Below are 16025 nucleotides of genomic sequence, written 5' to 3' on the forward strand. Positions count from 1 at the left end.
ATAAGAGAATCTAAATGTTTAATGTATCGTATTTTTGTTTGTTTAAAACGTTACGTTTACTAGATGATAACTTATGTGTTTCTTCATAGTCTGGATTACTTCATTATTTATAAACAATGTAGGGGAAAAAACATTTAATGAGAAGGTGTGTCTAAACCGTTGACTGGTACTGTATAACATATGTAACTTAACAAATAAAGATATCAAATAATTTGAACATAACGTATAAAGCACAATATATAAACTGTGTGTACATTTAATACATGAGGGAAACAGTAACAATACACTTGTGTACAAAAGAAGTAGTCCATTAATACATTTTTATAATGCTTTAGCAGTTTTTATTACATGAGAAAACCCATTGCACAATTTAGAGTACCCATGAATTGAGTGAGATTCTTATGTCCTAATGTCATCCATTTATCTTCAAAATAACATCACTAATAGTTTGATATTATTAATATTATACTTGCTTTTTGGCATAATATTAGGGTACTCTGCCAAAAATAAACTTGTGCACTTTTGTGTGTGTGTGTGCTTTCTTTAAATAGTCCTCACACTACAGACAGACGTGCACTGCATGCGGATTTGATTTACGGCCTGATCTGGCAACCGCGGATTGTTTTTTTCAGCCTGTCAGTCACATGGTCCGTGTCACGTAGCGCCTGTTCTTGCTCACCACCTGTTTTCTGAAAGGTCCCGCCTTCCGTAAGCAGTAATTGGTTAGTGAGGCTCACGTTGTGCGCTTGGATTGGCTATAAGTTTATTTTTTACAAGTACAGGGCTGTAAAAACCAATCACGGCGCAGTACGAGTACAGCGCTAGCCAATTGTAGGCCTGGAGTGGGTGGGGCTTGTGCGAATACGGGTGGAAAACAAACGGGGGTTTAAAATAGCGTGGTCGTCGTTGTCAACTGATTCGGTGCCAAGTTTTGTGTGGAGAAATGAAGTTTTAAGAAAAGGATATTTCTTAAAACAGGAAGTAAGAAGAACAAAGAACAGCGGGCAGAGGACACGTTGGGTTAAACCTGATTTGAGAGCTTTTTCCAAAAAACATTTTTTTTGTTCACTGCATTAAAAACTCCACGATGTCCACCAACACAGAGAAGAGCAAGAGCTGCCCCATCCCAACTCGTGTTCTGCAGCTCAAGGACTGGTCCCAACTTCCAGACTGCTACAGCCAGACACCTGGGGGTACCCTGTTCTCCACCACACCCGGGGGTAAGCTGAGACACTGTATGATCTCCACCACCTTTAAAAAAGACAGAGAAGTTCCCTCTTCTGAAGCAGGGGAGGGTAATTAGTTTCCCCTAGTGGACACATGATACACTGGGACTGTTTATGAGGGCTTAGATTGACCTTAATTTAGCTTAGTGTTAGTTTCATTTCTTAAAAAAAATGCAATAGGTTGGTTCTATGGTTTCATAAAGTGTGTGTGGTATTTTATTGTATGGTCATTTTTTTCGTAGTCTAAGGTGTAGTACTTTTTTCTTGTTCAGTGTGAAAACTATTCTTGTTTGGTTCTGTTGTGAAAGGTGGTATAAAGTAGTGCTTCAGCCTCTGGGACTCGTGAGCACATGGATTTGTTGAACTTTGTGAACTTCATAATAATAATAACACTTGTTTAGATCAACAGTCTTCAGTTTGGCGCTACTGATCACCACAAGATGTCTTATTTGTAGATTTTTGATGAGCAGAAATGCATCTTCACCTGCTTGTCTTATTGTCCATGCTTTGGTCAATGGTGATAAAGAAATTTGCAATATTACTGCAGCATAGAGGAGAGGACCGGATATAAGTATCATTAAATGTATATATTGTCTAAATATACACAAAATAAAATTAATTATATGAAAATGAAGCTATAAAGTATAAATATAATATCGATCAAGTATGTATTGTGTGTTTTGGTAAGCATGTGGTGACTATTACTAGTGATATTATCAGAAATACTTATTATTAGCATTAGTGTTTAAGTTGGCATGTTACAGTAAACAAAGCATGTACAGAGCACCACAAAAACAGCATGGGTCAAAACAGTGTGTAAGACACTGATAAGAATTAATGCATAATACAGTGGTTGGTTCTATAGGTTGGTCTATAGGTCCTATCCTTTGTCCTTATTACACACAAGACAGTTAAACAGACACATTGATTACATAACGTTATCTGTCTGTTTACTGCTTGTGGATATCACAGAGGCACAGCTGGTAATGCTTAGTGCAGCTAGGTGATCTAATCAGGTCAAAACAAACAGTTGACCCCTGTAACGAACCCGAACCTAACTCCACCCTACTCTTGTTTTTCTCCTTTTTTTACTCTCCTCGTCTATTCCTTTGTCTGTACTGTACTGTACTGTGCTTAACAAATGGCCACAGCAGCAGTACAGAGAACAAGTGGGAGGGATTTTACTTGGAATGGATCCTCCCTCTCTGCACAGCTGCTGCATTTCAGGGATAACTGAACGTCTTGTCCCAGACATACATACTGGGAAATGGAACTTGGATGCCTCCATGTGGAAGGGTTTTCTTTAGTTTGCTTAGTGGAATTTAGATATGCTTAACTAAATCAGATTGAGACTGAATTGAGAGCGTGTTCAACTGATTTTCCACAAATTACATTTCAGATTGAATAGTATGCAATAGGAAGTCACAAGCAAGTTATTAGGATTACAGTATACACACAAATGGCAATAGGGGTCCAAGTGCATTGTGGTAGGCCCTGTTTCTTCTTTACCCTTACCTTAAGGAACAGCATTAAAGGAGAAATCTGGTAGAAAACAGAAATGGGGTGTAGTAGAACATGATAATTAGTACAAACGTGTCTGTCCACCTTTGTTTGCCCCCAGTATTGCCAATGCTCCCAACAGGCTTAGCTACAATGCAAGTGATGGCGGCATAGCAATACCCAAGCAAGAAGTAACCCTTTTTACAACATTATCTAGCTCAAAGTAGCTCCACTTTTCATTGATAGAATTCCGAAGGCCCTGACATTTAAAAGAAGCCACTGGGAATTTTGAAAGTGTTCAGGTGAATTTGAAAGGCATGAATATTATAGAGATATTTTAAGCAACACCTGGAATTCACACATTTCTGAGCATGTCTCAAGGTACTGTGTGTATATATACATTCTTTTTTTTAAATAGGGATTGCTTTGCAAGGGCAACAACGCAATGCCCCTATTGTTGGAATTGTAAGCCTGGTTTGAGCTTCAGCTAAAAGTGCTGTATATTGGAATGCTGGGGACGAACGTAGGTGGGCTATTCAACAAGTGTGTATTCGTTATCATGTTTCACTACACCCAAAGTACACTTTACACCAGAAGTGAAAAAAAAACCTTACTGTTAACAAAAGACCTGCTCAAACAGCTAACAAGGACAGTAGTTGACTTTGCTTCATTTAGCTAAGTCTGCTCACTGCCCTCTTCTCTCAAGACCCCTTTTGTCTAGAACACATTGCACAAAATATAGATGAGATTGCATAACATGTTTTTCAGCCTGCAATCTAGTGTATGGGTACAGTATGGCTCTGAACAGCACCACCCCTCATACAGGTCAAACTTTAGCCAACCACAAAGCTGCTCACTACACTTTTGAAGCTGTTTATCAAACACGCCCCCCTGCACTGCATTCTAGCCCGGGCCCCTCGAGAGTGTGCGCTATAATGGACCTACTTGAACATACTGGGCCTACCGTGTGTGTGCTGTTTGTTTATGTGTTGTGAACATGTTGAGGCCTCGCCTTCTCACCATGTGCTTGAGCCATCTCAAAATGGCTCCCTCCTTCCAGACTGCACATGTGCTCAGATTTCCTAGAACTCCTTTAGGAGTGCCAAGTCTGGCCTCGTGGGCTCCCCCTCATTCCCTCTTCCAGGACTGGGAGCAGTTCTTAGTTAATTTTTTTCTGCATTAGATTTTGCATATTTTCAGAGTTTAGATGTAAATAGAGTTACTTAGAGTATTTGATTGGTTTGAGGTGAAATGTAAAGTCATTTACTTTTTATTTACCATATTAAATTAAGAAACTAGAGAACTTGCCTGGTAAAATAGTGTGAGTACATAAAAATAAGTTTTCTTTACAAACTTTTTTATGCTTTATTACATTATGAAGCCCTAATGCAAGAATAGATACCATACTTTTGAAGCAGGTTTAAAAACAGTAAGTGCGTCTACATGCATTTCATAATTTGTTTACTGCAGAACATCAGAGTTTCTCAGTATTACACAAAATAGGTTTACATGAACTTTGGTAATTAGATCTTGGAAAACTTTATATGGGTAGGTGAATAATCTATCTTTTCATTTGCAACCAGCCATTAAAATAAATACTATGTGACATAAACCTCATGTAAAACTCATAACTTATAAAAAAAAAACTTTTTTAAAACTATTCGAGACACAGTATGAACATGTACCAGTTAGAAGATTAAGATAATTTAATAACTTCAGTTTCAACATTGCTCCCAAAGTGTTTGGACACTAAGGCTGGGCAGTTTATCCCTAATATATATTCATGTCGATATGATACAACATTGTTTTTTTAAGAATATATTACTGCAATAAAATGAGCTGAAATTTTATTTTAATATAAATTTAGTTAAAACCCAAAAAATCTATATACGTTTCTCCATTTTGTAAACAGTGAATTACCAAGACCAAATAATAATGTAACAAAAAAAGGAATGTAAAAACAAAACTTCTATCACAAAACTTAAGTGCAGAATATTTAGTGCATGCACATAAATGGCAAACAAACATTTAAAAATATGTACAACAAATATTATGTTTATATATTTTCTCAAAACCTTTTGCGATTTTTTTTTTATTATGAACATTATGATCTGGCACTTAGTTTTATGTGAAATGTGAGGTAAAAGGGTTTTATTTACTATTAACCAGATAGACAAGAAACATTTAAAGTCATTTTTCTTTTGGAACTATTTTGCTTTAATACTAAGTGTTCTTTAAAACAGTGAGTGCATTTACATGCTTGTCATAATCTGATTACTGCAGGATGTTTAGTAATCCAAAACACATTTACATGTACTTTGGTAATTAGACAATAGAAAAACTGTTCATATGAGTTTCTTTGCAACTGTCAAATAATCTCACAGAATCAGCATGATGTCAACATGATGTAACACCCAAACTTCCCGCTGCAGCTTTTTTAAAAAGCAAATTTAGTCACAATGTGAAAGTAACTCAGCTAGAAGATGAAACCTATTTAGTTTCAACATTCAGGGTGATTTTCACACCTGTAGTTTTTTTTTCCAAATAAGTTACCAAGTTTGTTATCTTGGAGAGTTTCCCTTCTTAGTTTGGTTTCATGACAATATGTAACAACGGGTCACATCAAATCATGTGAGCATGCTGTCTGCTTTCTGGGCAGGGTTAATAAAGTAAACACAGGAAGATGTGTGTTTGGGTTACACATTTTACACATTCAGTTCTCACATTTTAATTATTTAATCATGCACAATTCTATAAACCTCAGCCAAAATCCTATTTAACATTAAAGACTAAAGGTCTAGACTGTTTTTCTGTGAAGTTTTTAACCTTTGTTCCCATTTAGAGGTCTAGCGGTTTACAGGTCTCTCTGTGATGTGGAATAGCTTATGGTAAACACCCTCTTCATATAGAACAGATAAGAGCAGGTTTTACAAGTGCTTTCTCCTCTGTCAGGTTGGAATGTTGATGCAAATTCTGAACTACAGCAGATCAGATTGTAAGTGTGCACCCCAAAACCTGTATTCTTAACTGTACTCTATGCACTGGAGCAGTCCAAGTTCCATCAGCTAGTTTACAAGGCTTTACTTTGTACTGTTTCTTACAGTCTGTGCTTTATGATCATGATCAGAGGGGTCTTATACTTATAGGGCCACATGGTTTGCTGGCTTCCTTACCAACAAAGCAAATAGTACAAACAGTATTGGATCGTATTCTAATAATGCGGTAATATAGGATTTATATGGTTGCTGTAAGGTTTAGATCGTTACTGTAGGTATAACAGGGTTACTGTATCGTTTGTAAGGTTACTGCTAAATTTAAATGGCTACTTTTGGGCTTATATGATTACTGCTGTTCAGGTTGCTGCAGTTCATAATTGCAGGGTTTATTTGCTCAGTGTAGGATTTGTATGGCTGCTGCAGGATTTACATGGTCGCAGTAGCGTATGTACAGTTACTGTAGGGTTTCCATGGTTGCTGTGGGGTTCACATGGTCACTAGGGGGTTTATATGGTTACTGGGGGTTGTACAGTTGCTGCAGGGTTTATTAAGTTGAGATAGGGTTCATGCTGCATGGTTCATAGTATGGTTGCTGTAGGATTTATACGGATACTATGGGTGTATACAGTTTTTGGGTGTGTGTGGTTACTTCGGTTTTATATGATTGCATTGTGATTCATATGGTAAATAAGGTTGCATTAAGGTTTATAAGGTTTCTGCATGATTTATATGGTTGCTGTGAGGATTTTAACATTTGCAGTAGGATTCCTAAGGTTACTGTCTTGTTGGTATGGTTGCCGTGGGGTTTATGTTTCTATGGGGTTTAAAGTGTTAATATAGGGTTTGTATTGCTGCTACAAAGTTTTTAAGGTTGCAGTATAATTTCTAAAATTACTGTAAGGCTGATATGGCTGCTGTGGAGTTCATACTATGGAGTTTATATGGTTGCTGTGGGGTTTATAGTGTTGCTATGAATTGTATATGGTTGCTGTGGAGTTCATGGTCATTGTGGGTTTTATATGGTTAATATAAGATTTATGTTGTTATTACAGGGTTGATACAAACTCTGACGTCTTTAATAAATGAGTAGCACTCGTGCTGCACCCCAAGAAAGTCTTTATCTAGACTACAGTCCAGTCTGAAGCATCTACTTGCTGTCATAAATTTACACTCCCGTCTCTCCACAGGCACTCGAATCATTTATGACAGAAAGTTCCTGCTGGACTGTAGGAATTCTCCGATTGCGCGCACCCCACCCTGCTGCCTGCCCCAGATTCCAGGAGTGACCGTTCCTTCCAATCATCCTCTGGGCAAACTGCAGGAGCTGAAAGAAGAGCTGGAGGAGGACAAAGACCTGGCAGGTAAAGTAAATCTTAAAAACAGTAGTATAGTGAAGTGCTGTAGTCTGCAGGTCTTTCTGTGATAAATGATTTGATTAAGGTGCTCCCACTGTGTTTTTCTGATCACTTAAGCACATGACTGAAAGATTGTGACTGTGCTGATAAAGCGTTTATCTTGTCTACACATTATGGTGCAATCCCAGCCAGTGTTACAGAAGCAGCAGCAGGAGTCACATACTATGTGCAGCTGCCTCTATGTGGGTCAAACTTTCTATTTTTGCCGGACTACAGCGTCACTCCAGCGGGTTCTACTGATGCACGAGGGGCTCCACCTAGTGACTGTTCCAGAGTAGTGGTTTCTTGTGTCACTTTAAACTTTAAAAGGCCACTGAAATAAAACCTCCTCAAAAAAAAAAAAATTCTGTGCAGTATTACACATACAGCCAATATATGGAAAACAGTCAGCAAAAATAGTTCATTTAAAATCCATTGTTTTTATAATATAAAAAGTTAATATTTTGGTCTGCTCTGTCCATTACTTTTTTCATTCTTTTTTACTTGTTTTAAGTATTTATCTAATTAAAGTCTAAATAAAACGTTTTAACATAACATTTATTATTATTTACATTGTCTTTTAAAATCAAAATAAACAAGAAAAGGACTTCATAAATCATAATAGTAATAATAATAATCTTGCAAAATCTTAAAAAAAAAAAAAAAAAAGATCTGTTATTCAGTAATGCCAATGTGAATAATATTATATGAGTCTTAAGATGAATAACATTTGAGTAAATTGGTTAAGATTATTATGTTCTCTTTATCTTTACAGCTGAAGACAGCCAGTTTGAAATGGACATTTGAATCTCTGATCTGCCTCCTGTGGAGTTCTGCATTTTGTCTGGACGCTGCTAAGTTTCCCCGTAACCAACTCTCACTGTGTTCTGTAGCTTCCTTTACAGGGAAAAACAGCAGGAGCGGGTGTTTTATTTACAGCAGTGATCCGTTTTTAAAGAAAAAGAGACTGTGGATGTGTGCGCACATCCTCTCACTGTTTCCTATTGTACATATGACACTTTGTATTTTTTTAATGGGAAATGTGTTATTAATTTCTTGGGAAGGGGAGCGGGTGATGGCAAATATAATGAAGAATTCATTCACATCTGCCTTTTGACTAAAGTCTTTTGACTAATGTAATGCAGAAAATGTGCCAAATTAATATTTACAGCAGTTTGCCAAACTGAATCCATCCTTTAGACAGTGTACCAGTATACACCCTTTTATAAACAACAGTGTTTCACTGTTTTTACTGGAATGCCATTTGTCTACATTTCTGTTTTTGTTACATTAAATAAATTGACACATATGGGATTTTATTAAAATATGTGGAAAAAAGTGGAAGCTTCTTTTGGTGTCTGGTTTTTGGATATGTAAACGTACTATAGTAAACAACCTGTATAAAACATATTAATCAGTATTATATTCATCAGCCATTTGTGTTTCAACATAGTTGTTTAAATTTTATACAAAAGCTGTGTAGTAATATTTTTTCCAAGATTTACTCTAAATGAACACATTACACCTACCAAATAATGTCAACTTCAATTTAAAGAACTTTTTCTACATTTTTTACACTTTTCTCTGATGTAGCGGGTGGGGTTTTGCCATGTCCACAGTGCTGTTTAGTTAAGCTGAATAAATAGAAGTGTTTAAATCATTTTTTTAAACAATGTTTTAGCAAATGAAAAAGCTTTGGGGATGTTCTATACATTCATGTTTTATTATAATAATTTAGGGATTTTAATTAATTTTCATAAAAATAACTATTTAAAAGTGACCAAGAATTAACTGACCACTGTCATCTCTGCCCCTTTAAGAAAGTAATATTTATATCAGTATTTAATTGAGGTAAATCTTAAGCTTACCATGACAGAGTGAACCCATGCATGATGGGAAAAGCTAAAATAATAATGATTAAGATGGAAAATATGATTTCTGTGTATTCTGAAGTCTACATACAATAATCAAAAAATGAAACACCAAAAGGTAGCGTATTCATAAACTCATTAACACTTAATATGCCGTCTAATGACGAGAAGCCTGTCTAAAATTATGATTCTGCATTCCAGGCAGGAGGAAATCTGAAGCCCCCTGGCTGACAGACAGACATTTACTAAACAGGTCAGTTACTAAAAATAATTCTCCCACTGACCTAAAACCACAACGCTCAGTTTTAATCTCAGTCGCAGTCCAGGAGAAAAGTAGGTGTTAGTATGTGGAAACCCATCATTAGCAATAATCCAGTATAATGGTCTGTAGGACCACAGCATGGATAATGGAATCTCTAAATTGTGTATAAAGTCATTTTACATTAATTTGCCCATATTTGCCTAGAATTAGCTGCATGTCTTACCCACTACTTAATGCTGTTTTCTTTATAGTCATTAGTTTCCCACAATTCAAAACAGCTATGCAAAAACTGTGCAAAATAGTGGAAATATAAATCAAGAAAGTGTACATTATAATAGCTTAATCCTGCATTTACACTCTTTTAAAAAGCAGTAAAATTTCTACTATTAAGAAAAAAAAGTCAATTAAATGCCCCTAAGAAATAAAATTGGGATGAATTGATTCATAAAAATGCCTCTAGAACAGATAATTTTAAAATGTTAGTTTTTATGATTAAAATTTAGTGGGAAAACGTTTTGGGATGCAAAGTTACCACAAAGCATTGTTACACTGTTCCTTATCTAACCATTTAGCTCCCTTTATATTCCTATATCAGTAATATCAGAGAATCCATAACCCTACTCTGTAATAGACCCATCGTACCTAAAACCTTTTAAAATAAAAATGTGGGTGATTTAGCTAAATTAAAGCTATATTTAAACTTGGTAAATTAGTATATGATTAAGTATTAAAGTTTATTAATATAATTGAAATTATGAAATGGGCAATTCCCGTGTCTCTAACACCAACCAATTTTCTATGAGAATCTGTTGTTTCCAACTAAAATGGAATGAACTATGAAAAACAAGATCAGTTTTTTCCCAATCAGAATTGACAATTATAATTAGATACGTTTTTAATAAATCACCTGCTAAGGGCTGAAGGGCAATGCTGTAGGTTTCTTGGTGTTTCCATCGCTGTGGGTTTTTAAACGAGTACCTGCTTAACCCTTGCACCAGCCTAAGTGCTATAAATCACATTAGTGTCTGTACTTTGCCATTTCAGGCCGTTTAACAAATGGCGAATAAAATAGTGGTAAAAGATTTCACTTGTCCAGAGCCATTCAGCAAGTTGGTGTGAATTTATATACTAAGACACATGTTTCCAGTCCAAGTTATCTTAGGAGCTGTGCTGATTGCACCGCATGTACCAAATAAAACAGCTGTTTTTGTGCTGGAAATGTAAATACTACTTGTATGTAAAAATCAATGATGCAAGTTAGGGGTTACGTGGCTCTGCATGCTTTACGATCCAGCCACGTAATTTACACTTTAATGTGTAAATTTTTGTGGAGAACCTTCAGTACCATGCAGAGACTCAGTCTTTAGTGAATGCATCTCTACAGACATACAGTTATCATTTAAAAAGCATAGACGTACAATAGACATCTTAAAAACCAAGTTTATTTCCACCAAATTTGTCCAAGACACTGGAGAAATGAGATTCCAGTGAGTGAGGAAGAATCCTCTTACAGTTACAGGTGTATGCTTTGAGGTATAGTTTTTAACCACGATTAAAGCCACTTTTTAAATAAACCAATAAGACGGGAAGAAATCTCCTTAAAAGCAAGACAAGAAATTAAACAAAGGGGGAGGGGAACAAAAAGAAAAAATAAAGGGAAAAAATGTCACCTAAGGAACGTGATGCCAGCAAATAACACACAAGCTTTACAATCTTTTCATTATCCCTTTTCAGCTTACCTCAAACTTTGAGCCATGCAACACAGAGCACAGGAGGAAACAAAATAACTAGGTACGGAAACACCAAAAAAAATTAAACAAAATCATTTATTATGAAAAAAGGTCTGAGAGCTCTGCAGCCAGGTGTGGTAAATACAGCCAAGATGTAAAATACAACCATACAATACATTAGATTCAAAAAGGTACCAAAAAGTACAGTAAAAAAATAACACTTCCGTCTCTGGAAATGTAAAAATGGACAAAACGAAAAAGGTATAAAACAAAACGTGAAAAGTGACATTTGCTTCCCCCAGTTCCTTATGTTGTTGTCTGTACAAAATGGAGCAGAAGGCCAGATTCTGCCAAACATCCAAAAGTAAAAGACTGAACCCGTGTTCACTGGGACCAGTTCACTGGTTGCTGTTCTGAAGTCTTGAGACCTTTAAAAGAGAAAAGTCTGTTTAGTTTTGAGTCTTTCCACTCTAACACATTTCATTTGAATATTAAACAAAACACAAACAAATGTACAATGAGGTCAAGCCTATGCTTATATTCAACTCAAATTGTAAAAATTTGAAATTACACTGCATACCTGCACATGATCAGTATGGTTTGTAGCCCTGGTGGCCGCCGCGTCTTGGAGTTTTCCCGTAATTCGTGTTGCCCTGGTCTGATGTGAAGAGAAGAGCACAGAGGGGAAATCTAAATAAGCCGTTTTAAATCATAATACAAGGAATGTTTAAGTTTAGTTTGTAGTTAAAATGAAAAAAGCCTTACTGTAGTCATAGCCACCCCCATAGCCATAATAGCCTGCTGAGTAGTCATAGTTTCCATAGCCGCCATATCCACCATAGCCCTGTTGACCACCATAGCCATAGCCTTGGTTTCCATAGCCCTGATTCCAGTAGTTGTTTCCTTGGTTCCAGTTGTTTCCTGCAATCAAAATAGTTGTTTAATGACTTATTACTTTATACACTGTAGTGTCATTTAGAACATTTTAAACCCCACAAACTTACCACCACGTCCCCTGCCTCTGCCTCCAAAGCGACCACCGTACTGCTGCTGCTGATACACTTCCTTAGGCTGGGCAATCTTGATCTCGCACTGAGTAAAGACAGAATGAAAAAATTAAGAGTGCATTCATTTGTGCATGGGACAGCATAGATCTGGAAGTCTGTGCCAATTTTAAAAATCACTCACAAGGCCTTCTTTTCCATTAGAGTCCTTGGTTCCACTGACGTTATGGTACTTCTTCTCAAGGATCTTCTTGACTGGTTCTTCCTCCTTAAAACTGATGAAGACAAACCCTCTTCTTTTGTTGGTCTTTGGATCCATTGGAAGCTCAATAGTTTCAATCTGTACCAATAAAAACAGGGGAAAAAATATTAAGTAAAACATTTAATAAAGAACTCAAGAGTGTGCTGGACCAACCTGTTAGGACCCTACCTCTCCAAAGGCACCAAAATACTCGCGAATCCTCTCCTCTGTTGTCTCAGGGTTCAGACCACCAACAAAGATTTTCTTCACAGGTTCCTTCTTCATGGCCATGGCTTTCTTTGGGTCGATCTGTCGCCCATCGAGCCTGTGCTCTTTCTGTGCCAGCACCTGCAACAGAGACAGCAGTACAGAGTTTAGCATCAAGCTTTGGCACGGAGCTGAGTTAAGAGTGGAGTGCGTTTAACAGTCGACCAAAACTTACTTTCTCTACACTTGCTGAATCTTTGAACAGAATGAACCCAAATCCTCTTGAACGTCCAGTGTTTGGATCCATTTTAATGGTGCAGTCTGTCACCTCACCAAATTTAGAGAAGTAATCTTTGAGATCCTTTTTACTAGTATCCCAGCTGAGGCCCCCAACAAACATTTTCCTAGAGGAATAAAGTATGCGTACTTCAAAATAAGATAAAACAATAAGGGGGCGTTAGAGCCTTTAACATACAATTAATAACGTATGGGTACTGTTAGGGCAGTATGCCACCTTAACAGACTCTCTGATGAGCAAACAAAAAAAAATGTTACAAATGAAATGAAGTATGGCTAGTGCTGGGCGATATGTACCAGTAAACCTGCAATAATGCACCTTAATACTGCTTTCCATATATTTTAGAGAGTGAGAAAAGTGTGTTCCTGTTTGTAACTGCTGCTCAATTTAGCCCTCTTCTTGTTCCCATGTACTCTGCCCAACACATACAATACTGTGTAAAGCTTCTTCCAAGGTCATTAATAGATGAGGCAACATCTTTGTAAACCAAATGCAGTTTAACTACACATGCTTCCAAAACCCATTGATTGCATTTTTGTTTAGATTATTTATTGCAGCATTATATAAAAAGGCACAAAACATCAAAACAGATGACACACTTGGGCCTTTTCCCACCAATGTGACAATTTTAATAAATTTGTTAAATATTTTAACAAATTGGACCACCTAAAATTGACTTCCTGAAATGAAACTGAGATAAGACTGGACATCACTGCCATAAAGTGTGTATCAAGACAGAAAGGTTTTATGTAAAGACTTACAACCAATCCATATCAAAGGACAATTTACTAAATTGGAAATTAAAAATGTTAAAGGAATAACTTCATGAATTAATAGGAATATTTAAATCTTCCATTTTTTTGTTTGTACTCACTGTTAAGTGGCACTGTATTACATATCCCCTTTATACGTTTAGTAGATTGTGCATCAGGGACCATATAGTGTGTAAATATGAATCACACGCCACTATGTGGCAGCACTCGCGCAATTTGTCTGTTTACGCCTTTAATACTAAACTATAAAACCTGTATTTAAAGCGGTGATGCTATAGGAATCTGATAATCAATATCGCCCACCACTACGAGGGTTATAATGGAGATGCTGGGTGAGATCAGGCCTCGATTCAAAGCGCCCATCCCCCTTCACACACACCGCACATGGCGCCAACCAACAAAGGAAGAGGAGGAGAGGACAAAGAGCACCTCAGGCGTGTGAAAAGGAGCGTTTTTGGGGGTTTTAGTGATACGTACCCGGCATCTTCCTCGCCTTTACTCGCTTCTATCTGGCCTCCCTCTCCGGCTCCATTTTGATCGCCGGCTCCGTCTTTGTCCGCGCCGGCGCTGGCCTCGTCGTAGCCCTCCGCTCCGTTGAAGTCATCGCCTTCGTGTCCGTTCTCCGACGTTTCCATAAACTGCTGCTCTGCATCAGACATGACGACCCTGTAGGGCAGATTACAGTGGTCAGATTTAATCCCAGGCCAAATTCAGTCTAAAATGTTGAGAGCGGGTTGATCGGGTTATGTAAGGAAATGGCTGCCACCATTTTTTCATTAGCTAGCTTTAGCTCCAGCAGCTAGGCTAGCTAGCTTAGCAACTAGCAAACATTCAGCTAGCGTTACATCCGGGTACAACGAGCACTAAATGAACGGATAATACTGGCGCTTCTGCAGTTTAAGCTCAGATTAAAGTAAAAATAAAATGACTACTGTTTTAGTTCTACATATTAAATTGTTTTAGCTTATACAAGAAGTAAAGTTTACTCGGTAAACATTTAAATTTGACTATTTGAGTCAGAACTCTAGTTGTAAAACATTTAACGTTATTCTTTTCCCGATTTAGCTAGCTAACGTTAGTATTATATAGAATAAGACGGGATTTTTCATTTTACAAATTTTAGAGATTTCTGCATCTCAAAATCAGTTTGAAATAAGTCAATCTTTCTTCAGTTTTCTGATTTTTCCACCGTAATGAAAAACAATAGCTCTGCTAACGGTACAAATTGCAAAAATGGAAAAACAATTTTTTTTTATTCAGATTGTGAGTGGCAGACAAACTAAATATTGGACGGAAAAAACAATGGAAGTCAGTTTCTTCGTCATTATAATACACAAGAATTTAGTTTAACATCCAATTTTCGAAACCAGTCAAAGCCTTTATAGCTACATTTAAAGATAAAAGTAACATTGACCAATGGAAAATCCACAGCTTTCTGCTGGCTGCTAGGTTAAAAACGCTGCTCAGCCTTTGGCTAAGCTAACTTGTTAGCTTTCTAGCTAACCCAGCTAGTTAACACTGGCTGGGTTAGCTTAGCCGTTTGCCTCTGCCATGCCGCTCGCTTCCCCTTATGTAAGACCTGATGCAAAAACTACGACCACAAAAAACAGCAGCGCTATTTAACAACACGCCATCAATTCTACCGACTACATTTACAGACACGGAAACTACCATCATTAATCACACATTCCGAACAAAGCCAGTACCTTTAAAAGTGTGATTTCTCCCGAAATTCGGCGCGGCGGCGGTGCTGCTGGATGGAGTCCCTGTGTGAGCTCGTCCTCCCTGCGCCGCCAGCGGTAGCTTTTATATTACTGGCCGTAGCGTGCGGGTGGACGTGTTTGATTGGTCAGAGCTGGCTGCTCCTCATCACACCGACCAATGAGAAACGCGCGGAGCTACGTCATTCAGTCACGCCCTCCAAAGGCGCTACATCTGAACCCGCAGGAAGGAGATTTAGTTTTGTGTTTTATAAAAAAAAAATGTTTTTTTAATAAAAATGATTAAAATAACAATCATAATATTATAGGTACACATAAAATAATTATATAAGATAAAACGGATTTAAAAACACCCCTTATCATATCTGTTCACAAATGTTATACGTTTCCTTTGTCCATTTGTCTTTACTGTCCACTGTTGCTATATAAATGTATGTATAAACGTTTTTTTTACAACATAATTTTAACACACAAACTGACCCTTACACTGTGTCAGAATTTCTTGACAAATGGACCAATAGAAATTCTCCAAAATGACCTGGCATTCTTTTTACATAGATTTCTGTTGAAAGTGAGGAAGGTTTTATCTCTCTCCTGTAAAGTTGCTGTTTTGGAGATATACATGTTTTTCTTTGGACTGTATAAAATATAAATATATATTTTATCTTTTTTTGTCTTAAACTGTCCTTTTCTGTCCATTTCTGGGTCTATGTAGCTAGCTTTTTTTTTTTTTTTTATTAACCCATAGAAAGAGAGAGTGTTGACTACTGGAATATTGATGTGTTTATGGGTGTAACCTTTA

The 16025-nt window shown here is 37.0% G+C and overlaps 2 protein-coding genes across 3 annotated transcripts; one reads left to right on the forward strand and one right to left on the reverse strand.

Moving 5' to 3' along the window:
• The first annotated feature begins 891 nt into the window (after positions 1-891).
• Positions 892-8460, forward strand: eif4ebp3l (eukaryotic translation initiation factor 4E binding protein 3, like). Its single transcript, XM_007229889.4, has 3 exons — positions 892-1220; positions 6910-7083; positions 7892-8460. Exons 1-3 carry the CDS (start codon positions 1088-1090, stop codon positions 7921-7923), a joined length of 339 nt encoding a protein of 112 aa, XP_007229951.1. The 5' UTR covers positions 892-1087; the 3' UTR covers positions 7924-8460.
• Positions 8461-11056: 2596 nt separating this feature from the next.
• On the reverse strand, positions 11057-15315 carry hnrnpaba (heterogeneous nuclear ribonucleoprotein A/Ba). 2 transcript variants are annotated; one of them, XM_007229890.4, is made up of 9 exons: positions 15209-15315; positions 13980-14168; positions 12667-12835; positions 12414-12572; positions 12168-12323; positions 11984-12071; positions 11745-11900; positions 11560-11637; positions 11057-11407 (listed from the first exon to the last, which is right to left on the reverse strand). In XM_007229890.4, the coding sequence occupies exons 2-8, from the start codon at positions 14159-14161 to the stop codon at positions 11570-11572; spliced, it is 978 nt and encodes a 325-aa protein (XP_007229952.2). In that variant the 5' UTR covers positions 14162-14168; positions 15209-15315; the 3' UTR covers positions 11057-11407; positions 11560-11569. The 2 variants fall into 2 exon arrangements, with proteins under 2 accessions (XP_007229952.2, XP_015461181.2); XM_015605695.3 differs by having other exon boundaries at positions 11560-11669.
• Between the last annotated feature and the right edge of the window lie 710 nt (positions 15316-16025).

Source organism: Astyanax mexicanus, chromosome 10 (genome assembly GCF_023375975.1).
Source record: "Astyanax mexicanus isolate ESR-SI-001 chromosome 10, AstMex3_surface, whole genome shotgun sequence".
In the NCBI taxonomy this organism is placed as follows: domain Eukaryota; kingdom Metazoa; phylum Chordata; class Actinopteri; order Characiformes; family Acestrorhamphidae; genus Astyanax; species Astyanax mexicanus.

Coding starts and splice junctions, on each gene's coding strand:
- eif4ebp3l (XM_007229889.4), top strand. CDS start 1,088: ATGTCCACCAACACAGAGAAGAGCAAGAGCTGCCCCATCCCAACTCGT. Junction 1,221..6,909: donor GTTCTCCACCACACCCGGGG/GTAAGCTGAGAC, acceptor GTCTCTCCACAG/GCACTCGAATCATTTATGAC. Junction 7,084..7,891: donor GGAGGACAAAGACCTGGCAG/GTAAAGTAAATC, acceptor TTATCTTTACAG/CTGAAGACAGCCAGTTTGAA.
- hnrnpaba (XM_015605695.3), bottom strand. CDS start 14,161: ATGTCTGATGCAGAGCAGCAGTTTATGGAAACGTCGGAGAACGGACAC. Junction 12,072..12,167: donor CTAATGGAAAAGAAGGCCTT/GTGAGTGATTTT, acceptor GTCTTTACTCAG/TGCGAGATCAAGATTGCCCA. Junction 11,901..11,983: donor CAGAGGCAGGGGACGTGGTG/GTAAGTTTGTGG, acceptor TTTTGATTGCAG/GAAACAACTGGAACCAAGGA.